We start from the raw sequence: 26,009 nt of genomic DNA on the forward strand, positions 1-26,009 counted from the left end.
CTCTCTTTATAAAATGCTGAATAAAACTTACTTATGACTTTTTCTAATGCTTGCTTAATAAAGTTCCAAACCTAAGTTTTCTTAAATATGTTTTAATAAACTTTTTAAAATGACAAGCTGGTTTTGTTTATTGAAAAGACTTCAAATACAACATATAGTATCTATTCACCTCATGATTTCTTATGGGACTGGTATTGATTGGTAAGTGTAAGTGTGATAGTGGATTATGACATCATTTATAAAGAATTGTAGTTATTAGGCTTCATCACCTATTATGGGAAAACATCTGTTTCACTGTTAGTAAGTCCTGTTTTTCTATTTTATGACTGAATATTTATTTTTATTTTTGTGAGTAAATTGCACCAGAGACCAGGGAACATTTCTTCACAATTTTTAAGCGCATGTGTTAATTTTTAAAATGATGCAATTTGAGCCACCTTCCAAGTTTTTTCAAAACAAGGGCGATCCTCCAATACCTTGGACAAGGTGGAAGGAGGAATTTCCAACATATATAAAAGCTATTGATGGGGAAAGACTTTCTGCAGAACGGAAACAAAATATTCTGCTGCACTCATTAGGGTCTGAAGGTCAGGTTGTCTTCAGGACACTTCCTCAAACTGATGGTAGTGGTGACTGGAATGCATTTTATGATGCCATGGCCCGGATTGAAGCCAGATTTAAACCTACCTGCAGTGTCGCTTTAAATTGATTCAAATTCTATACAAGAGCTCAACAAGATACTGAGTCCTTTGATGACTTTCGAACTGCATTACGGCATCTTTCTATTAATTGTAACTTTGGTCCCATCACTGATGAGATGATCAGAGATCAGATCAGTGTTCATGTGAAAAGCAAAACAATCCAGGAACAGCTGTGGATTATGGGGGACCGTGTTTGAGGGATGTCATCACTACGTCAAAAGCTATGGAGCAATCTGAAAGGTGGATGAGATCTTTGGATAAAGAATCCAAAGAGTCTAAAGAGAAAGTTGAGGAAGTATGCGCTGTAAAAACTGAGTCATTTCGTGGGACAGCTCCAAGTGCTCAAAGTAACTTAATGACAGAGATGTTCACTGTTTCAGATGTGGTAGCGTGAATCATGGTGCCTCTTCGCCCAGGAGTCCTGCTTTGGGAAAAGAGTGCAAGAAGTGTGGTCGTCGTGGGCCTTTCGTCCATGTATGTAAAAATGTGTATGTGGGCAATAGTAACAAAGGGAAAATATCAGATTTAAGTGAGCATGGTTATGATGAATGTATGAGTAAAGACAACAGGGGTATTGATGTCTCTATCACTGGTGATAGATGCCAAAGAGAGGAGGATTTTCCTTCAAAGCCCCCTAAATGTCAGGTGCATGTTTTTGGGGTGTGTCTAGGCCAGGGGTCTTCAAACCGGTCCTGGAGGGCCGGATCCATGCCAGATTTTTGGGATATCCCCATTGAGATACATGTAGTTATTTTAAAAATCTGGCATGGATCCTGCCCTCCAGGACCGGTTTGGAGACCCCTGGTCTAGGCTCTTGAACACTTTCGGAATTTTCTTTGAGGTAACAGATTCTTGTTAAGAACAGATCACACAGGGAAGATCAGGGAATAGCATTTAAAGGCATAACACATTAAAGTACGATGTAACAACACACCACACATGCACACAATAGAATATATGGAATCACATTGATAATGATGGGGGCAATAAGAAGTTGCTGTTAAATCACATTGATATCTGGAAGTCACTGTGGAGCGGGAATTGTGTGTTTCCATAGTTATTCATTTCCAGCAAACTTCTTCATTGGGTTCTCCTCCCACTCCGGCAGTGAAGACAGCTCTTTAGAGATTTTGTCTTCGATCGTCCAGCCCCACATCTTGAAAAATGGAGCCAAATTCTTCTTAACCTGATTGGAGAACTTTTCTGCCCACAGGTTCATCTTGTAGGGGTTTTCATTTTTAATGTTACTCATTTTCTGGTAGTCGGAGAAGAGCTGGATGAAGGGACCCCAACCAAAGGCTTCCTGCAACTGGGAGACAAAAGATAATATTTTTTTAAACACACAAAATCAAAACAGCAACTGTAGCAAGGGGAGAGTGAGAATCCAGAGCAGAAACCTAACTACAAAGTAACAAAGGGCTACTGAGGTTTGGAGATTTGATTTGTATCAAGAAATATATATGTAGGAAGACAGAAGAGGAAAAGAAACAAAAGGTACTTTCATAGAGAAGAGAAAGGGGACCTCTCGTGAAGTTATTTGCAGGGGTGACCCTACAGCTGGAAAGGTTGGCTTAGCCTTAAAGCGCTGCTTGAAATGAAAAAATCTTCAGTTCCTTCTGAGAGGACAGGAGGGCGTAAGCTACATCTAGGAGAGAGAAAGCCCCAGACCGTTTGTGTGGGGCAGGAGAAGACCGTTCATCTTGCCTGTTGTTTCCTGCACATTGCATGTACAGTGTCATAGAGACCCTCTGACAAAAGACATGGATGAAAGTCCCTAACTCTCAGCTCTACCAAACATAGCTCAAAGATGCAACAGGAGGATGCATGATCACCCCTTCCAAAATCTCACTGGAGGTGACTAGGGTCCACAGTTGACTTCACATGGCTGGGAAGGAAAAACACTCCATAACAAGCATCAGCAGAGCTCACACCAACCACTAATTTGATGTTGCTCTTCATTTATCACCCAGGAACTGGATGGCTCAAGAGAGGCAAAGGGCATGCAAAGAGTCACTGAGTCTATAAGGCCCTCATTACCATTTGTCCAACCGATATCGTAGTCAAAATGAGACTGCCTGACAAGGAATGAGAGGTCCCACCCACCGAAATAAAATGCGACAACCTGAAACATACCCTTTTCTATTGGTGCTTGTGCTGCTGGGCAGATAAGCTGGGCCAAAATAGAAAAGGGTATATTTTTAAACCTCCACCTACTGTGTGCAAGGCTCCAAGTGGTGCCTGGCATACGGGGCATGGATGTTTGTGTGGCCACCACAGGTGCCCACCAGGCATCATAGTGGAGGCCAAGGGGGACTCCGGGCCCTGCTAGGGGCCCCCAAAGTCTGTTTCTGACAGCCTTTCCATAGTGGATGGACCGCCAAGGAAAGGTTGTCTGAAAGCAATATAGTAATCCATATGCTGGTGTCTGAGCAGGCACCACCCCTATTTGTGGGAAAACGTTACGGCTTCCCGTCGGAAGGGTTGGCCGGTTCCTCTGAGGTTCCGTGAATTCTGAACTTGGGTCATAAAGGTTATGGTTCCGTTATGATTTTGGTAACAGCAAACCGTAAACAGTGAGCTCAGCAAGCATGAGTGTTTTCGTCATGTTACACCGATGGATTCACTGTGTATTTGACGATTTCGTCCTGAACCCTTGGGTTCCATTTTGTGCATGGCAGCCATTTTGTGGATTGCCCTCACATAGGCCTATGACTGTGGCTGAACAAGTCTCTGGGACACGTGCACCTTAGCTTGAGTTTGTGCTGACTCCTGTTTGACCTGAGTGAACTGACCCTGTTGCCTGAAGCTGACCTTGCCAAACCAGTTCTTGCCCTTTAGCTGATCAAGATTAGGATCAAAGAGCAGGACATTGCTGAGTTTATTGTACACGCACACACCCCTTTATCTTGCTTCTCATCTGTTTCTGTTTCCATCTTTATGGTCTATTTATGATGTGGGTTGCGGGCCTTTTTATTATGGGTTTTGTCCAGCTTGTCTAAAGAAGAATGTTTATCTTGGGTTTGTTTGATGATTAATTTTGGGCTGGACAAACTGAAAAATGGGTTGTCATCATGCAAATGCCTTTGTCGTGGAAACATGTGAGTGGTCAAACTGTAAATAAGGAATGTTTGCCTGAAGCATAATTATTGACATAAAAAGGGACGACCTGCTTTGTAAAGTTGAGCAGTCTCCTGAGAACATACACCGTGTTGTACTTCTAGGACCTCTGTTACTGGCTGCAGCTAATAAATTTGATCTTTGACGTCACCAAGAAGTATCCCGTGTCTCTGTTTGCCAAGACAGGAGAATCCGAAGACTTTGGGCGTGCCCCTGGCGCCGCTGGGTTTAAATCTCGGTTCTTCACCTCTGACCCATGTGTTCTGACCGAACGCATCATAATGCGGAAGTCTGAGCAATCTGCTGGATGTCGGTCGGGCAGCCACCAACGCCCTGTCAGTGGCGGACCAACCGACATCCTAATCAGGTCCTAAGAGTCTTAATATGGCCAGTGTTTGTGGAAATTAAAATTCTTTACAAAATTGTTGTTTTCCTGGAGGGCCTATGTGAAATGAGTATGTCCCTGCCTAGTCGATCATCAGGGGTCCACTTCACTCTAACTCAATCATTGCAGATTGTGTGGATACCACGACGAAACCATAATGCACCTGCTATGTGTATGCCCGGCACTCATGGCTTTATGAAGACAGCAGCTAAGAGGCATTTTTATCACACTGAACATACACTCTTGTCGGCAAGCAGCAATAAGCTGGCTGGGAGGTACCTCTTCCATCCTGGCCTGTGGCAGAGTTAAATTCATGACTGAGGTTAATAAACGGTTACAAGAAACCTATAGGAAAAAAAAACTTTGGGCACAAGGGACTGACTGAGGCCGGAAGAACACTGAGGTACCTAAACTTCTATTAAATCTGTAACCAAGACTTTGAACTAAAATAAGTACTGTATTGGGGGAAACTAAGAATGGCTTTTAAAATTGTATAGGGTTGTGCAAGAATGAATGTATATTTTTATAGCACCTGATTTTTTAGCTGAATGGACATTGTAACAATTTTTATTATTCATTCAATAAACTAAATTTGAACTTGAACTTGAAGTCCTGCATTGCTTATGTTTACAGAGGGCCTGGCTTAGCAGTTTAGGCTGGACTGTTCCCATTGGAGCATGGACAAGACTGACTTGCATATATCTGGGTACAAACTGAGGTGTCATGGTGTGCAAAACAATGATGGACTGGGATGCAGCCCAATTAATTTCCAGTGGGTGTGATTAATTCAAGCATTCCATCCATCACCTTTTATATACTTTAATTTGTCGCCCTAAGTGGGATGGGTATGCCCAGACGTCGGTCCCATGCACACTGTGCCACTGGAACCAAGCTATATCCAGCTGATAAGCCATAACAAGGGCAAAACTGGTCCTGGATTTCTTGTGTTCTGGTTCTGGGAGGGCCTGGCTTGGCAATTCGTGCTGGACTATTCCGATTGGAGCGGACTCAAGACTGATTTGCATATAGCTGCGTCCAAACTGAGGTGGCATGGTGTGCAAAATAATGATAAAACACCAGTGAATTAGATGAATTCAGGCATTTCATCCATCACATTTGGATACTTCACAGCAGAATCTCTACATCACATTGGAAATTATGGTTACAACATCCTCCTTTCCTGCCTGTCAATGAAGTGTGGTGCCCTTCGGCCTGAGTTCTGAGAACATGAGATAAAATGTAGAACCCATCTTGTGAAGTCTGTTTATTTACTCATCTGTGTTATTGGGACAAATTCTGTGGGTTCTTAAATGAACCCCGGGAGCAACTTTTGTGCAGAATGTCACACATGTAAATAAATTAAATTGTCCAACAACGATCTGTCATGTTTGACATAAACTGATCTAGTACAAAGAACGTTCCCTCGATATACAACAGATCCAGCTTGTTTAGGCCAACAGTGGCTAACATTTGTGTTACTCTATGGTCTTAAGTTATCAGTAGAAGTATATTTGTGATAAACTACAAATCTGATGAGTATAAAAATGTAGCGTCAAATAAAGGGTATGCAGTTCCTTGAAGACATGGAGGAAAGGGACAGTCGTAAAACCTGGGGCGTCAGATAGGGGAATCTGATCCCTCAGGAGCAAGGGCCCCTACATGCCCTGATGGGTGTCATGCTTCATCATCGGGCAGCCCCTCATTGGGTCGTCACTGCAATGCCCAATGGGCCCTGCAGAGGGGTTCTTTGCAGGAGTTCTTTTAATTGTTGTTGCCGATGTGAAGAGTGAGGTGCAGTCTGCAGGTGATAAAGTGAGCAGTCTGGTATAAAGTGATTTAGAAATAACTAAAGGAAACCCAGAGCCACATTTAATATATGGGCTCCCATGTTATTAATTAAAACAGAGTGTGGCTAGAAGTAGATAAGATGGTCCACACTAGCTCTAAAGGATTATGTGGAGGTTACAAGGTGTCTTGCATTCTGAAGATCACATCAATTTGTCAGGACCAATACACTAGGATTCTCAGGCGGTGGGTTGGTGAAGTGCAAAATCTTAGAAACCATATGCAACCATAATCAAACAGGTAAGGTCCCATTGAGTAAAAAGACTGACTTAGAAAAGACTAAATAAAATAGTAAAGCAGAGATATCAGTAAATATATGTTAATAAGCATGCTGTGCAATACAAGTTCACTTCTGCTTCAGAGGTGTACATATGAATTGACCATACAAGCAGATGCAGGTCGAGAGAACAAATAAGTGAACAAAAAGACAAATAACTACACAGTAGACCAAGTGCTTCCCAAATATAAAGGCGCCGGCAGCACCCATGCGCAGTATAGGGACTTAAGGTAAAATGGTTACTGTCTTGAGGGCTTACCATAAGTTAGGAATCCCCACCCCAATGGCAGGTAGCAGGGGGCTGCCTATTAACATCAGGCCACCTAAAGGGAACATTGAACAAAAAGGACCATAGACATTATCAAGCAAAGCCATTGGTATCCAGGTCTGAGGCCGAAGGCAAATTGTGAGGGACATTCCAGACAGTAGATCCAGAGAAAAAACTCACTGGTCATCGAGCACGTGGCTGTCGAGCAACATACCCCGGCTTTTCTATCACGTCTGTAACACTATGGTAGAGCGGGCCTTATTTAAAAAGCCAGTGAGGGCAGCACAGATGTGAAAGCAGGTGATGGAGTGGCTGGACCGGGGAAGTGTGCAGTAGACGCCCTGGTAAAGAAGGGCGCCATCTTGGATGGGGGCACGCCGTGTTCAAGGGTATGTATTATTAATCGGAAGCACAATAAGATTGATTTGAACAATCAAAATGTTTTTTCATTTCAGTTCCCCTGAAGAAGAGATCCTGGTGATCTCGAAATGCATTGAGATTTACAACAAGATGACAATGAATGAAAAGATATATTGTATCAATTTGTAATGTTTTTGCGAAAAAGTCTTGCATTAATTCTAATGTTGATACCATTAATCGCAAAAGATATATTCAAAAATGTTTTTTTGGTTTACTTAAATAAATGATGAAAAAGTAAAGAAAAGAATATATGATTTTTTGTCAGGCATAAAGTCATATTGCAGTTCAAACATACTAGCCAACCATATAGGTTAGCATTCACAGTGCAGGAAGGGCCTGGTGATCAGTTTATCACCTATTCTGTACTCTAGTTTTCCAGGGGAGTAGCTCCCTCTTCCCTCCCTGCACGCCAAGTAGTAAAACACTTAAAGCAAACAATCTTGGGAGTTAACATTGCAAATAATAGCGTGTGCACAGTACAACCCTCACAGACTCATTACTTTCCAGCTACCAGTACTGTAGCACCAACAAAATGCAGTTTGATTCGATTTCGAATATCACAGATAATAAAGCTGAAACCAAAACTTATACTTCAGCTCAAGCTTCGGACATTTACGCACTGATCACAGATATCCAAACTTTCAGTAAACAAAGCGGATCAATACCACAAAAGTTAAAACAATTGGAATTCCTATCCAAAAGAGTCCTTAACCAAAAACTTCATGCATCAACATTAATACAATATCATAAAGTTCAACGAATACCACGAGGACTAAGATTACCAATCAAACCCATGCTTTTCAAATTCCAGTACAACAAACATTTTATGGACAAGTGGCACGCGATCCTAAACAAGTGTTCACTGGATTTAATTCTACTACTGGTAGATGAACTGGCTAAAATTATCAAGAACCTAGAAGAGGAACTAGAATTACTCACAAATGGACTATCAAGACAAATACAGTCAGAAGAATGGAACACAATTTTAAAGGAATTACAGGACAAACTGGATAAATATGGCAAGGACACCCAAGATAGAAAATTGCGTAAATTTAAACGCAATACTATCGATTATAAATTAAATGAGGTTTACACCTGGGCAGAGGTGTATGCCCAATGGAAACCACCAACGAGACCGGTAACTTCATCACAGGAAAGCATAGTATCGGATCAAGAGTTAACTACATCACGACAACCACTAACCAAACCAACATCACAATTGCCCAGTGAAAGCAGTGCAACCCAAGCAACATCACAAGCAACAGATAATCAAGAACACCCACAACAGAGTTTTTTAGAGAAGGGCCCAGCAGCCGGCAAACCTCCAGAAACAGTTGTGCCACGAAAACAAGACGCAGCCAAAGAACAAGTCAGTGCAAATTTAAGGAGCAAGGGGAAACCCTAGTGATCAACATTTCCAGCAAAGAACTTAACAAACAACAGATACAAGCATTACAAAAAGGCACAAGTTTTGTACCAACATTCTCCAGTAATTCCTTCAACACCGAAATACGTTTTTTCAAATTCATGCGCTCTCTACGCTTGAGACATTTTTTCGCCAACATTGTACCAACATTACCTGAGACCTCAATGGTTACTGAAAGTGAATACAAGGAATTCAAACCACCTAGCACGTTCATGCCACCCACATCACATAAATTGTAAGACACTTTTGAGATTCTGGTGAAACAGGACTTACAGCAAATTGATTGGCAAAAAAACCCAGGAAAAACATTAACAAACATGAAGAGACAATCATTCAAAAACTAGCCCAAGACGCATCTATCACAATCCAAACAGCGGACAAAGGAGGAGCGCTAGTTATAATGGATACTTCTTTCTATGAAGCTAAAATACGTGAACATCTCACAGATGAAGCCACATACTTGCAATTAACAGAAAATCCCCTCAATGAAATAGCCAAAACACTTGATTTCATCTTACAGAACGCAGTCGCCATGGGTTGGATCAACGACCGTACCAAAAAATTCTTGACAACATTGATACCCAGAACTCCTCGGATCTATATGTTGCCTAAGATCCACAAAAACCTAAACAATCCACCTTTTAGACCCATAGTATTTGGATGCGGATCTGTCTTTGAACCCTTAGGGCAGTATATCGACGAATTCTTTCAACCATTTGTTCAGAATTGGACAACTTACCTCAAAGATACTACACACTTTCTGCAACTATTGAAAGATGTTAAGACAGATCTTGAGAAACTCATCTTATGCACCATAGATGTGACATCTTTATACACATCAATACCCATCAATGAAGGCATCAAATCTTGTGAATGGGCTCTTTTACAAATACCTGATCTACCAGCGAACAAAATTTTCCTACTGGAACTGCTACAATTTTGCTTACGACATTCCTACTTCGAATGGAAATCTAATTGGTATTTACAAATCAGCGGAACCTCAATGGGTTTTTCTGGAGCACCAGTCTTTGCCAATATTTTCATGGCCAAATTCGAAAATGATTTTATACTATCAGACGACTGCTGGAAAAAACATCTAGTCATGTACAGAAGATTTATTGACGACATCTTCTTGTTATGGAATGGCACAGAAGATCAGTTGCAACAACAAATCAACTCTCTCAACACCAAACATTGTCGGATACAATTTACATCTAAAATTGACCATGTGGAAATCCCCTTTTTGGATGTATTGGTCCAGAACAACAAACAGGAACTTGAGACTAAGGTTTATCATAAACCAACTGATCGTAATAATACCTTATTATTTACCAGCTTCCATCCTAAAGCGTTGCTACGTAACTTACCCCTCTCACAATTCATGAGAGCTAAACGCATAGCATCCACAGACCAAGCATTTCAGCAAGAATTGACATTACAAAAACAAAGATTCACTGATCGTGGATATCCAGCACAAACCTTACAACTAGCAGAATCTAAAATCCAAACAATGTCAAGAAGTACACTGTTGAAATCAAAAACTAAAACAAAACAACAACGGATGGTTTTTGTAACCAAATTCTCAACACAATCACAACAAATCAAAAGCATCATCAATAACCGTTGGGATTTACTAGAGTCAGAGCCAGACTTTCAAGGTATCTTCAAAGATAAACCGTTGTTCGCCTACAACAGAAGTCGAAACCTAAAGGAACTGCTAACCAAACCAAAAACAATCTCCACTTCACCCAATTCGGGACAAGTGGGAATGAAAAAGTGCGCTAACTGCGTGCACTGCAATAATGTCATTGTCAGCAACAGTGTCCAACACCCGCAAACTGGGAAAACCATCAAATTACGCCACCAAGCAGATTGTAACTCCACTCACGTTGTTTACAGTATCAAATGCCCTTGCGGAATATTATACATTGGCAAAACAGACAGGAAAATCAAGACTCGTATATCCGAGCACAAAAGTCGCATTCGGAACCAATCTACAACCTCAAGTCTTGCCACTCACTGGCATGAACTAAAACACACCATACCACAACTCAGATTTCAAGTACTGGAAATAATCGAACAAAAATCTGATTGCGACAACGTTCGTTTACTATCCCAAAGAGAAATCTGGTGGATAAAGTACATGGAAACTACTATACCAAAAGGACTCAACGATAAATTAGATATGATTTGCTTTCTTTAAACAACCTTCTATCGTTATAGTAGCATGAACATACAATATCAGTGATAACTCAATAGTATCATAGCAACACAGCTAGATAGAAGCTCAACCTCACTAAAATCCATTTATTCATAGATTCACGCAGATTTCACCTAGATCTTTAGATTCCACAGCCATTTATTGTTTATTTTATTGATTATGGAAGTTACCCAGGTCGTTTGTCAAATAGGCATTGTAACAATCATATAGTGTGTTGTACATGTATTTTTAACACAGTCATGTGTCTAGTGATAATATTCACGGGTCTTTAAGTTTATTGTTTTTATCACCAACATTGCTGACAGAACTACATTTATCCTCTACTATTCCTGACGATCCCATAAACATATATGGACTATTAACGGCATTCAAAAAATTTTTACAACAACAGTATATTCTCTAATTGTGAATGGGTTATCTTCTTTTTAGCCCATATCTATAGTATAATCGATCACACATATGCGTCGTGTGGTTCATCAAGCTGTTACATAGCATTACTGTTGATAGTCCAGCATGGCCGCCTCTCGCGTCCCCATGTTCAGTGACCTTCCCCATATGGTTGTCTTTAACGTGGATCGGCACAGTCCTGTTTCCATCTCCATGCACTGTTTAAACAGCAACACTGCACTCAACGATCCGTGCCGGTAACAGGATAGAGACTGAGTTAACGCGGAGCAATGTTTCCCAGGTATTTTATTTTTCACGAACGTACGATACTTTACTGAACCCGCCATTAACCACAGTGTGTGACGGATCGTCATGTCATTTGTTTTTGCAGTAACCTCTATTTTTGGTGACCGTTCGTTTCTGCCGCTTGTCGACCGACATCGGTGTAAATTGCAGGTACTCTTTGATAGTTAAACTCGGGCTTACTTTGTCAGTAGATTGTAATATACTAGTCAGTTATTCGGTTCATTTGTGTTTTGCAGAACTCGGATTGAGTTAACATTTATCAGACACTGGATTTAGTTCTCCTATCAGCCAGGTACGGTTGCTATGGGTTAATGGAGTATCACAGAGAGCACAAATTTTGCACGGTTTGGTGATAATGAAACGCACCTCTATTTTATCTATTTGTTTTAGTTTCTGGTTCCTCAAAGCTTTAATCCGTTGATCATCACAGAGCAGTACTATTTCATCTTGAATCTAGGGTAAGCTTCTAGCCTCCATGTGCTGTACATATTGATTTCAACCCACGATATACACATGTGTTTAAAGTGTTCTCATCTACCATGACACATAAAACAAGTTATCATTTTTGTATATGGATAAATGTAACACTTCGCCCCGCTTTGTTTGCTTGTCAGTTGAATTTAGCACAATAAGATTGATTTGAACAATCAAAATGTTTTTTCATTTCAGTTCCCCTGAAGAAGAGATCCTGGTGATCTCGAAATGCATTGGGATTTACAACAAGATGATAATGAATGAAAAGATATATTGTATCAATTTGTAATGTTTTTGCGAAAAAGTCTTGCATTAATTCTAAAGTTTATACCATTAATCGCAAAAGATATATTCAAAAATGTTTTTTTTTGGTTTACTTAAATAAATGATGAAAAAGTGAAGAAAAGAATATATGATTTTTTGTCAGGCATAAAGTCATATTGCAGTTCAAACATACTAGCCAACCATATAGGTTAGCATTCGCAGTGCAGGAAGGGCCTGGTGATCAGTTTATCACCTATTCTGTACTCATTAATCGGAAGGGCCATAAAAGGCACAAGCTGGGGGCCAAATCCTTGCCCATTCAAACAGAATGTGTTATAGGGAACAGCGTAGGGGAGGAATCTGTTGAGGGATCATCCATCCCGAGGTAAGGGAAGAAGAGGATGTTTGAGTGGACGCACATTGCGTTGAGGTGGTTCTCTGCCCGTAAATAAGGGACCAGCAAGAACTAGGGCAAATACATTAATCAGAGTCTTACTAAGGAGGCAGAAAGGGATGCACTTTAAATTGAAATGTTCTGCAATCGCCCGGAGAGACACGTTAGGAGGCACACAACCAGGTCTGCGCAAAAGGTTATTCAGGTAGGTGAACCCAGAGTCAGAGTGTATTGTGAACCCTGTGCATGGGACCTGGGGTTTAAACAGATCAAAGGTATCTATGTTATGTGTATCCATAAACATATGTGCATGTAGTATCAAAGGACTCTGTAGCCAGTGATGCTGTAGGGGTTCACATGGCCATCTCTCTCTAAGGAATGTCATCTTTAAGATCTGTTATATGTGTGGCCAAACGAAAAATCGATTTTTTTCTCCCTAAGAAACAGGCAATTCTTAGTCATCTGGAAGTATGCTTCTAACACTATTGAGTGTTGATCATCAAGGGAGTGTTGTGTCTCAAGATAGTGTGAGCTTATTCGGGTAGTATTCTTTTTGCAGCTGATGCTCTTGGGTTGCTCCATGATTCTCGTGTTTACTGCCTGGTTGGTCATACCAATATTGCATTTTTTAAAAGGACAGGTAATCATGTAAATGCAGTTCCTCGAGTTACAGTTTGTGTGAGACCTCTGTACCCATATCGGGGTCGAGTCTGATTAAAGTACAAACCCCGCATGATCCACATGAGTAGTGTCCACTCACTGGGGGTGAACCCCATACGTGTTGTTGTGTTAGTTTCTTGACTGCCTTAGGTCTGGGATGTACTATAGTGTCTTTAATGTTATTGATCCGCTTGTAATCAAAATGTGGGGCAGGTAAAGTCAAAAAGACTGTTTCTATAATGGCCCAATGCCGTTTAATGATTTTCTAAATTCTATTAGAATAGGGGGTGAACGATGGGACACAGGTAAGGACATCGTGTGGAGTGAGTAAACGTGGTTCTAGCAGTGCCACCCTGTTGTTGCTCTTGACCCTTTTGCCTGCCACTAAAACCATGCGGGGAGGATAGTTACATGCTTCTAGGTTGATATTCAGAGTGGGTGCTTGAAAATCATAGTCACTGGTAGATCCACAGTTGCGTCAAAGCCACAAGAATTGTCTAACGGTAGATTACTTCGAAGGTGTTTAGGATGATGACTGTCGTAATGAAGAAGGCAATTACAGGCTGTTGGTTTCTTGTATTAGGTGGTATGTAAGAGATCTCCTTCTAAGGAGATCAACAAGTCTATGAAAGGGGATATATTCCTGGTGAATCTCAAGAAGGGGTTTGAAGTGTTGATCCATCCGCAGAAGGAATTGAAAGTGTCCATGTCTCCCTGACAGAATATGGGTATGACATCGATATAACTGCGCCATACACTTATGTAGGCAGAGACGGTATTATAGTAACGGAGAATGCTTTCTTTTTCAAAGTTGAACATATAAAGACAAGCCAAACTTGGGGCATATGTACTGCCCATCAATGGGCCCTGTGTTTGGTGGTATAGCTGGTCCTGAAACTGGAAGGAGTTCTCCATGAGTGCCTAAGTGGTGCGCTCAAGAATAAAATTCATTGGGGTAGGTGACGTCCATGTTTAATCGAGGAGGGTGTTCTCTACTACGTCTAAGGTAGCATTTTGTGAAATGTTAGTGTAAAGGGCATCTACATTGAGGATGACCAAGAAGTCGACATGGGTAGTGCAATTGGTTTCCCCAACCATATTGAGCACATCCCTCGTGTCCTTTAGAAAGGGGATTGTCTTGGTAACCCAATGGGCGTAGGAAGTGATTAAAAAATATGGAAATGAGCTTGAGTAGAGACCATATTGCTGACACAATGGGTCTGCCTGGCGAAGGTGTAATGCCTTTATGTATGCTAGGAAGGACATAGAAATAAGCAATCTTGCGTTTCTAATTCACTAGGAAATGAGCCTCATGTTTACCTAGCCGGCCTTGTGCTTCAGCCGAAACTACTAGGGAGCTAATGATGGCACACAAACTCTTCATCGGGTCCTGCGTAACAGGGGCATACTATCACCTGTCAGAAAGTCAGCAGTAAAATTCACGGTCATAGTCCATAGTTGTCACAATGACAGTGGCTCCTACCTTATCAGCTGGTTTTATGGTGATGCGGGTGTCATTAGCCAATGACTGCATGGTAGTAAGTTCTGTGTTGGACATATTGTGGTAAGATTGTTTCCAAATCTGACTGTCCAATTCTGTTGGGATTGCTTGTTCAAATGTTAAGATTTCATCGGAATCATGCCTGTGGTGGGCGTAAATGTAGAAGGATTGCGAAGGCCTGAATCGGAAGTGTCTATGATGGGTTAATCCTGCCTGAAAAAATGTTTTTAAGCGTATTTTCTGGAAAAGTGTATGTAACTCACAAATAGTGCAGAATTTATCAACTTTAGGAGTGGGCACAAACCCAAGGCCTATGTGTAAAACCGCTATCTCAGTATCAGGCAGGGCTCTATCAGAGAGATTAGCTATGACTTTGTTTTGTTGTTATGGTATGTTATGTTATACGGTTTTATTGAGTGCTCAGCTGCCCCAGCAAAGGGGCCTCCTGGCGCTGATGGCAGAAAACTGAACAGCCTCTAAGACAGAAAAGACCTACAATAGACCGAAGAGGAACATTTTTATTGCTTTACTAAATGCCAGATAATTCTTAAGGCTGTGGATGGAAAAAGGGAGCGCGTTCTAGAATTTTGGAGCCAGAGTAAGAATGGAAATCACCACAGCTCGGACCCTCCTCACCCGAGGGATAGCCGCCAAATGCTGCCCCGTCGACCAATGTTGGCGGGAGGGGGTTTATGGTGCAAGCAAATTGGCCAAAATACCTGGAGATGAAGAGTTCAAGATTTTAAATAAAATACAGAGGGACTTGAACTCTATGCGTTTGCCACAGGCAGCCAGTGAAGCCAACAAATAGCACTAGATACAGAGCATGTCCCAGGTAGGCCAAGGAAAGTTCTGGCCGCAGCATTCTGGACCCTTTGCAGTCTAACAATTTCAGACTTGTTAGACCCAGGATAAAGTGAGCTGGCATAGTATAGTCTCGACAGAATCGAAGCCTGAACAATAACCTGCCTAATGGGAGAGATTGAAATACCCCAGCAATGATTTGAGCCTCTGCAGTATACCAAAACAGGTCTCCGGCCCCTTCTTGGTTTGGGGCTGAAAGCTAAGGGCGGAGTCGACCCAGAAACCCAAATATTTTAGCACTTGTTTGGGGGCAGGTAGATGTCCCAGAGTGGCAGGCCACCAGTGCTCGCTCCACAGCTCAGAATCTTTCCTTATCAGCAGTACCTTGGATTTGCTGGCATCGAGCTGGAGACAGTTGGCAGTCATCTACTCTGCGACGGCCTCAAGATCACTCCGGAACTTGCAAGGGTCCCGAGTGGAGTCGTCCGAATGTGTGACTACCAACTGTGTATCATCCACGTATGATAATGCAGTGAGTCCTCTTCTCCTAGCCACCATAGCTAGCGGTTGAACATACAAGTTGAAGAGAGTAGGGCTCAAGTCTGAGTCCTGCGGCAACCCCCTGTTTGGTAGTATGGACTCTAGAAATGAAAGGGTGGCTGCTACCTGGAAGTGTTATATTTCATATTTGTACCCTAATATAGGTCCAGGGAATAATGTACACTCTCTGTACATCATCTCCTCATCATTTCATATGAACAAGCCTTATAAGGACATAACTCCAAATAAGGACAGAATGCCTTATATGGACATACCGCCTTATAAGGACTGGGGCCTTTTTTAAACTAAACCTTTCACCTAGTTCCATTCCGAGGATGGGTTTTTCTCGTTCGATATTGCTAAGACTTCATCCTTAGCACATATGAATAATTTATGAGTACACTCTCCAGGAGGTACACTTCACCTCTCCCATCGACGCACAAGGTTTAATCCCCAAAGTCATCCCCATAATGAACAATGGGCAACACACGCACATAGACTGTATAAATACAGCAACTCAGTAGGTAGGAGGGACCGAGGCTTCACGCCAACACAATGACCAGAGACGCTGCGGCTCCGGCATGCGGGGTGTCCAGCTCAAGTCCAGGACAAAGTCCCACACTATCACTATTCAGGTATGGGCGTTTGACTAAAGCCTAGTGGGATGTTTGGCTCTTTGGGGCATATGTATGTAAGTTTGGTTTTGCAATTCCCAAATAGCGAATTTTAGAGAATCGCTATTTGAGAATCGCAAATCGAGATGTATGTAGGATTTGCGAAAGGATTTGCGAATCCTACATATTCCTTAATTGCGAATTGCAAAGTGCGCAACTAAGGAAACCCTCCCCATAGGAAGGAATAGGAAGACATTCTCAATTTGCAATTAGCAATTAGAGAATCGCAAATTGAGAATGCAATTTCATGGTTGTAAGGGTGTCAAAAGGACACCCTGTTGCACCCATGAAATAAGCATGGGTGCACATGTATTTTTTTAAGTATGGGCGGACTCTTTGTTCCGCTCACAGAATTTGCGGATTTTTGGCAATTTCGCGGTCTGCGAATCGCGCGAAATTGTAAAAAAATCTGCGAATCCGCGAGCCGACCGGATTTTGCAAAACTGATTTACATGAAGCACAGGGTTACAGCAGGTGCCCAAGTTGAAGCTAATTTCTTTGTAACCATTTACAAAATGGTTACAAAGAAATTAACTTCAAATTGGGCACATGCTGTAAGTGCTTCCTGAGGCGCCTCTAGAGTTGTTGCAACTATTCTCTGACCCTGCTCTGACCCTCAAAGCAGGGTCAGAGAATAGTTACAAGTATGGCTCTTGTCACAAAAATTAAACTGCCACAGGAAGCACTTACAGATAGGGAAGCAGGTGCTGGACTTGAAGCTCAAATTCAGTAACACATTAACCAGCCCCAAATTAATTTGTCTCAGTTGAGGCTGGGCAGGTGTGCTTTCTCCCCATAATCTACAGTGGTGAACCAGAGGGTGCTGTGATGAACCAGAAGATGCAGTGGTGAACCAGAGGGTGCTGTGATGAACCAGAAGGTGCAGTGGCGAACCAGTGGTGAACCAGAGGGTGCTGTGATGAACCAGAGGGTTGCAGTGATGAACCGGAGGGTGACAGTGATGAACCAGAGGGTGACAGTGATGAACCAGAGGGTGGCAGTGGTGAACCAGAGGGTGGCAGTTATGAACCAGAGGGTGGCAGTGATGAACCAGAGGGTGACAGTGGTGAACCGGAGGGTGCTGTGATGAACCAGAGGGTGGCAGTGATGAACCAGCGGGTGGCAGTGATGAGCCAGAGGGTGCTGTGATGAACCAGAGGGTGGCAGTGGTGAACCAGAGTGTGCCAGTGATGACCAGAGGGTGGCAGTGATGAACCAGAGGGTGGCAGTGATGAACTAGAGGGTGACAGTGATGAACTAGAGGGTGGCAGTGATGAACCAGAGGGTGGCAGTGATGAATTCGAGGGTGGCAGTGATGAACCAGAGGGTGGCAGTTATAAACCAGAAGGTGGCAGTGGTGAACCAGAGGGTGCTGTGATGAACCAGAGGGTGGCAGTGATGAACCAGAGGGTGACAGTGGTGAACCAGAGGGTGCTGTGATGAACCCGAGGGTGGCAGTGATGAACTGGAGGGTGGCAGTGATGAAACAGAGGGTGCTGTAATGAACCAGAGGGTGGCAGTGGTGAACCAGAGGGTGGCAGTGGTGAACCAGAATGTGACAGTGATGACCAGAGGGTGGCAGTGATCAACCAGAGGGTGGCAGTTATGAACCAGAGGGTGACAGTGATGAACCAGAGGGTGGCAGTGATGAACCGGAGGGTTGCAGTGATGAACCGGAGGGGGACAGTGATGAACCAGATGGTGGCCGTGATGAACCACAGGGTCGCGAACAGGCTGAACACGTGGAAACAACATGGTCACGACCGTTGCTTCCACACAAGTTCGGTTTTCCGAACTTGTAAAAAACCATCGCAAACTGGCAAAACAAAATGCGAGTTCGCGAAATTTGCGAATCGCGGTTATGATTTCGCGCGAATTCGTGTACCGCGAATTCACAAATTTCGCCCATACTTCGTATTTTTCAAATAAATCACAAATTACCACCAACTTGAAGTTGGTGGTAATTTGTGATTCCTTAGGCCAAATTGCACTTTTTCTGTGCTTCTTACATTTCATGTAAGGAATCACAATTTGCGATTTCTTAAATGCAATCTCAAAATAGGGAATTGCAAATTTTGTGATTCCTTATTTTGCAAGGCAGTTTTTCATTAATACATATCACTATGCCCAATTACGATCGCAAATGCTGAAAGTCTGTGAATTTCGGTGTTTGCGATCGCAATTTGGAATGATACATATCGCCTTAGACTCTTAGGCTCTTAGGCTTAGGCTCTTTCGTACCTACTCACATGCTGGGTACACTTAGGTACATCTAGACAGGCATCTTAGGAGAACGTACTTTATTTTACAAATGCATTTTATATTCATGTATCTGTTCATGACTATTGTAAAATGGTAGAACAATACTATTCCTTTTTATTCACTGTACTGCTGGCTCTATATCTCTGCTACTGTGTTAGAGTTGTAGCAGCGCATCTATTTTACATGAGAAGAACAACAGTACAATAAATTCTTATTGTAAACAGGCTCAACTGTTTCTTCTGTGTATCTCTCTGAGAGCAAAACAAGCAAGCACGAGTGACTGGTTGAAAAGTAGTATATTATTTCCACGAGTCTGAGGTTATTATGTTCTGAGGTTGCCAAAAACGAATCTCTCTGATAACAGGAGATTCTAGTGGCACTGCGAGCTAGCTAATGCGAAAACATAGGCTGAAATATTCGGTGGGGGTGTACAGAGTCAGTTTGCCACCAAGCCCACAGTATATGTTATCCGTAAACGGCATAGGTCCTGCATGAAAAGTACTATTGGAACTATACTACAGAAGGTCCTCTCTGAAAGAAAAGAGGCAAACCATTCCAGGGCTGAGTCCACAATGCCCGCCTCCTCCAACGGCTTCAGCAGGATCTCGTTGGACACAGTGTTGAACGTGGCACTAAGACCTAATAAGATCAGTGCTGAGGTACGACCCTCATCTAGGGCCGGTCTCAGATGTTCGGTTGTAGCTAGCAGAGCCGATTCCGTGCTGTGACCGGGATGGAAACAATTCTGAGAGGGGCCCAGCATGTTATTTTCCTCCAGATAACCCGTCAAGATGGAATTGATGTAGGCCTCAGAGATCTTGGACACCCAAGGCAGGAGGGAGATGAGGCAAAAACTTGCTGGTTTGACTGCGTCGAGATAGTTTTTTTTAACAAGGGAACCACCCTAGCATGTTTCCAAGAGCTGGGGACAACAGTCATAAAGAGAGATAGATTGATCACCTGGCTCAAAGGTTGTTGTTGGTCTGGCTTCTCATTTGTTGTTGAGTCTCTGTTGTTGGTTCCTGCCACTGCACTTTCTTTTGCGCCGCACCTCTTTTTTTTTTATCACCCTCTGCCCAAAAAAGATGGGTGATAAGGTGGTGTAAAAGTTTGATAGGGACACGTTGGGTACTTCAGTGCTGGCCCAACAAGGAGCTGCCCAATTATGAAGCATGACACCCATCTGTGTGTATAAGGACCCTTGTTCCAGAGGGATCTGATCCCTCTATCTGACCCCCAAGTGTTTCCAACTGTCCCTTTCCTCCCTCTCTTCAAGGAACTGCATATCCTTTGTTTGACATAACCTGTTTGTGGGCATGCATGCTGGACCTTTGATTACCCTCTATCCCTCCTTTATATTACTAAAATATGTAGCACCTTCTCACCGGGCCAGTGACTTCCACACCCAACAAGCTGTCACCGCAATCTTATCTCCACCCAATGTTGCCCCAACCCAACTGTAATAGGGATTCCAGTGGGAGTCAATGCATTTGGTCACTTTTCAGAATAAAGTAACCCAGCCTGGCATCTGTGTGATACCAGTGCCAATCATAGTGACATTGTGCCACCAGATAATGGTGTTTTAAATCTGGAAACTCAAATCGACCCCACTCATACAGGAGAGTCATAGATTCTTGGCTGACCCGCGGCTGTTGGTTTGCCTTTATGAGTCTAATAGCAGAGTTTCTACAGTACAGAAGAATGCCATATGTACTGGAACAGGAATATTGCTGAATAGATGAAAAAATGGCAGGAGTGTTACAATTTTTAAAAGTGCCATGTGGCCTGCCAAAGATAGGGAGATTCTAATCTAAATTTTCACTTGACCAGTTAATGTGTCTTGTACAGGTCCATTATTCAATCTGACGAAGTCTTCTATCTCCATGAGTTTAACTGTTCCTAAATATTTACTAGCATAATCTATCCATCTGATTGGTACTACGTATCTGTTTTTAAGATGATTAGTGTATGCAGGAATGGCTCAATCTTCTCCAAATTGATTCAAATATCTGAGTAACTTCCAAATTGAATATGCCAATGTCAACAGTTGCTGATATTTTGTCAATCGATATTGATACATTTAAGAAGTCACTGTGACTCTTTTCTAATCAGACCTGTGTGATCACATCAAAGTATTTTTCAGTTTGATCAGCTATTGGGTCAACTCGTGCTATTTGTAATTGTTCATAGTATTCAACAAACTCCTGCACCATATCTTCATTCATTGTCAGGGTAATTTCACCATGTGTCTCCGGCTGTGGGATGCAAGCTTGTCTCTTCCACACAACCATTGTAATTTTCTTCCCAGCCACTCTCCCTCTTCATGCTGCCTGGCCTGTACAATCCCATACAGACAACTAACCTCCTTTTTAGCCAACTCCCGAAGCTTCTGCAATTATGTATGCATTTTAGAGAGGTATTCTGTATGAGATACCGTAGTGACTGCATTTTCCAACACTTTCTTACTCCCTCTAGATAGCAGAGATGTGTTTGAATAATTTTCAGTATGCCGGCATATTTAGATATTGCTGTCCCTCTGATGTTGGCCTTAAAAGCCTCCCATAGTGTTGCATTCTAGACACTGAACCTTTATTTCATTGAAAGTATTCCTTGATTAAAGTGTGTATTTTGTCTTGAAATACTGACTCCAGTAAAAATTTTGTGGGGAATCTCCATCTCGCAAGGGCCATTCTGGAAGGCAGCAAAGCCAGCATTAGCATTACTAGAGAGTATTCAGACAGGATAGGAAGTAGATGAGAGCCCCCCAGTGCCCATGAGGATTCGTCAAGTGAAACCAGCTAGTGATCTAAACGTGCCAAAGAACCACTTGGGGGGGAATAGAAAGTGTATCCCCTGCATTGGATTTTCATTACCTCCATATATCAATACAATTGAACTTGTCCAGAATATCGCCCAGTACCAACACAGACTGAGTATGTCAAGGACTTCTGCTTCCTCAAAAATCCTTATTGGAATTTAGCACTAGTTTGTGGTTTCCCTCAATCCCATATCAACATCTCAGGATCCAATAGTCTCAGTTCATTTTATATTTGGAGCATGAGTGTCGACCAATGCAGGTTTCCAATTATCAAGCAAAAGCGTTTGTATTGTATACCTGCCTTTGTGTTTTTTAAATTACTGCATGAGTTTAAAATCTCCATGATTACAGACAAGAATGCAGACTCCACAAAAATAGAGGAAAAGTATATATGTGTCCCCCATCTTTTGATCAGGATAGCCAGTTGTCATGGGGACAGGTGTGTTTCCTAAAGCAATATAAAGTCTGTATCATCCCTGTCCAAGAAAGGAACACCTGTTCACCTTTTGATGATTGTTTATATTCCTAACATTCCAGGAGAGACATGTTAACAAATATTTCTTTGGGGCTGTCATGTGTGGCATTAGCTCTATTCGTACAATTCTTTTGGTACACGGTACACGGTAATTGTGGGGCATTGCTCTGTATATAGAAACTATTCAAATCATGTAAGAGAGCCAGGACAAGTAAAAATATTTATAATATATTTGAAAACTCCATTCATTGTATTGATCCTGTGTTTTTTTCACCAAAATTCAACAGATCAAGGGTGATTCTTAGGAAATCAGAATCACTAGAACCCAAACATGTGCACAATACAGCCAACAGGTGTTTCACCCCCTTCTGGCATACATGCCTGGGGCTTTTTTAATAAATAAATCCGGTGTTTGTAAAGCGCGAACTACTCACCCTTACGGGTCTCAAGGCGCTGGGGGCCGTCGTGGAAATTAAGCGAGCTATTGCCTAGAGTCACATGGTGCTGAGCTGAGCTAGCGGCCACCGGAACCAGAGATCGAACCGTGAGCCCTGTGCTCCGAAGTCATCTGCCCTGGCCGCTGCACCACACCTCTCCACTCACCTCAAGGTGCAGTTAAATAGTCAGAAGTATATAATAAAGGGAATATTAAAGCGGCTGAGACTGTAGTAGTATTATTAGCAGGGTGTTGCCTTAGAGCCGTGTCAGGCATGTACCTCAGAAAATGTCCCTTTAGTCAAAGGATGATTTGCTAGCGGTTGGCATGGTAAAATCAATAAACTTGAAAATCTTAATCCACCACACCCACCCACTCTGTTAACCCCAGCAATATGTGCCAAAGGTGCCAATCTAGCCAAATATGCAAACCTATAGGCCTGATACACAGAGGTAATTTACACTTTTGAGTAATGTACACTTTTGAGTAATTTACACCTTTTGTTTTCTTTATTGAGATTTGCAATGTACAATCACGCACATAACTGTCTGGTAAGATACAGCATTTCAAATCGTACAGAGTAGGTCAGTAATACAAAGGGCAAAAACTAAAATTAAACAGAGTACTTCCTTCAAAATTGGTCAAAATTGTGCTTAAAATGGACCCAATCAATTACAGTCAATCTTACAGTTCTTGCTGTGGTTCGGAGCATGCATTTATTCTAACAACCACAAACACTAAATGGCATATCACACCTCATACCAGCCTCCCCGTGCAATATACAGTTCAGGTGGAACTACGTGGCAGTTTCAGTCACCATGCAGGGATTATGCCTATACGTAGCTCTTCAGTGGGTTCCAAATGTCTCGCGGACATGAGGTTGGCGGCTGTAATGTAGAGTATATGTCGCTCATTGTGTTGCAGTGAACCAGGTCTCGGAGCCAGGCCTTCACCGTTGGTGTTTGTGCTCTGCCCCAGTTCAGAGAGACCTGACGCTTCACGTTTAACAGATCTTATACTTTTCTTCAAAGGCTGGATATACCCCAGCAATGCTGTCAATAGTACAGGGTATAGGGTTTGTTAAACCACGAGATATAGGTGACGAAAGACCTCCCCCCAGTACGCCAGAATGGGCCTGCAGTACCATGCAAGATGCGAGTAATCTGCATCAGCAGCAGCACACTTAACACATGCCCGCGAGGTGCTAGGATACATCTTGGCCAACAATCACTGGGTTATATGTGCTCGATGCATGTATTTAAAGTGTAGGGGCCCGATTCATAGAACTAACATAAGACAAAATCCTAAACTTACTACCATATTGGTATTCACAGAGGGCACTTACTCATTTTGGTACTCACAGAAGGCACTTACTCATTTCAGTATTCACAGAACTTAGGACTCCTAACTTTAGAACTCCTAAATGCCTTCTGTGAATACCAGAGTCTTAAAGGTAGGATTTTTCACAGTTTAGGAGTAGTAAAGTTAGGACTCCTAAATTTAGGACTTCTAAATGCCTTCTGTGAATACCTAAAGTCTCAAAGTTAGTTTGTTCTCAGTTTAGGAGTCCTAAAGTTAGGAGTCCTAACTTTACTACTCCTAAACTGAGAAAAATCCTAACTTTAAGACTCTGGTATTCACAGAAGGCATTTAGGAGTTCTAAAGTTAGGAGTCCTAACTTCTGTGTTCTGTGAATACTAAAATGAATAAGTGCCTTCTGTGAATATCAAAATGAGTGTCTTCTGTGAATACCAAAATGGTAGTAAGTTTAGGATTTTGTCTTAAGTTAGTTCTGTGAATCGGGTCCTAGGAGTTTGTGGGGATGGTTATTCAATATATAACATTTCTGTGCACAGCAATATTGCCATATTTCCTAAGTAATTGGTAGACCTAGATCCTGACCCCAGGCTGCTTGCACTTTGGCACCAAATGCAGGGTGGTGAGTCAATGACAGGTTCTATAGACGTGAAAACAAATGGGCTCCGTCTGATGAAGCTACAACTAGTGTGAGAGGGGGACAATCAGCTGGCTTTCTCGCAGCATCCGGAATTGCCCCAATCAGGGATCTACGGGCCCTATGAAGGACGAATTTGTCCATCTCGGGGCTATCACTGTGGGAAAGGAGTTCCTCCGTAGTGCACAGTCTTTAAATAAATCCCCAACTTTCCTAACCCATGTCTAGTCAATATGCTCTTAGTAAGGGTTTCTGTAGTGGGGGGTATCCATGGGTTTTCTGTCAAATGCTATGTGCGCTAAGTATAAGAACTCGGTTGGTAAATGCCGTCGTAGTTTTGTCCATGCCCAGAACGTAGTAGGCAGTATCTGAGTTTCAGAAGGGCAGCGGGGCAGACCCTGTGGCCGTATAGCAAATTAAGGATTACTGTGTATCCGGGATCGCTCTTGTTTAAGATACTGGAACCTGGCATCAGGGTGATACCAATCATATGTCAAATGGACTTGAAAAATGAGATAATATAAATAAAAATATAAATAAAAATCAGGGACTACAAATCTCCCCCGCTCATAAGGCATAATTAGGATGTTCCAGCCTATACGAGGCTGCCTGCCGGCGCAGACAAGGTGGATGAGCAAGTCCAGAGTGTATCAAAAAATGTTGTTGTGAGGGTGATGGGGATGTTTAAAAAGAGGTATAAAAACAAGGAAGCACCACCATTTTCAGAATGGCGATTCTACCCGCCATGGAAATGGGAGGTCTAATCCATCGCTCCACCTGCATTGTGAGTCGATTTATCGGGCCATAGTTGAGGCGGATCACCTCTGATGCACTGCAGTGTGGAAAAATGCTGAAATAATTTGGGAGTTCAGTGCACCACTTAAGTGGGAATTCAAAATCCTCCTGATTAGTGGCTGGAGTCAAGGGAAACATTTCTGATTTGGTCCAATTAATGACTGGTCCTGAGTACACTCCAAAACGGACTACTTCATGAAGTATGCTGGACAAGTTCGTAGCTGGCTTCTGCACAAACAGCATGACATCATCAGCATAGAGCTAGGCTGTGAGGGGGCCTGTATGAAATTGTAACCCTTAATGGATATGTCTCTCCTGTATGTGTCTCGCCAGGGGATCCATAGCTACTATAAATAATAGGGGTGAGAGGAGGCACTCTTGTCTGGTGCCACGCATCAGGGAGAACTGAGCTATTATTTCACCTTTCAAATCTCAGGCGGGCAATGGGGCCGGCGTATGGAAGTCATATCAAATTCAGAAACCCAATTGGAATTCCTAGTTTCTGAATCACAGTGTACAGGAAGGGCAACTCCAGAGAATCGAAGGCCTCCTCGGCATCAAGTAGGGTGGCTGCCGCAGGCACAATAGGTTCTATTTGGTTCATT

The 26,009-nt window shown here is 42.5% G+C and overlaps 1 protein-coding gene across 1 annotated transcript in view; it reads right to left on the minus strand.

Moving 5' to 3' along the window:
• Positions 1-1,511: 1,511 nt before the first annotated feature.
• The window catches only part of LOC147693348 (TRPM8 channel-associated factor homolog), a 182,459-nt gene continuing 157,961 nt past the window's right edge, over positions 1,512-26,009 (minus strand). The window contains exon 7 of the mRNA XM_086933679.1: positions 1,512-2,010. Within this exon, the coding sequence (XP_086789805.1) occupies positions 1,759-2,010 (252 nt within the window). The 3' untranslated portion in view covers positions 1,512-1,758. The remainder of the gene's footprint in view (positions 2,011-26,009) is intronic.

Source organism: Lissotriton vulgaris, chromosome 8 (assembly GCF_964263255.1).
Source record: "Lissotriton vulgaris chromosome 8, aLisVul1.2, whole genome shotgun sequence".
In the NCBI taxonomy this organism is placed as follows: Eukaryota; Metazoa; Chordata; class Amphibia; order Caudata; family Salamandridae; genus Lissotriton; species Lissotriton vulgaris.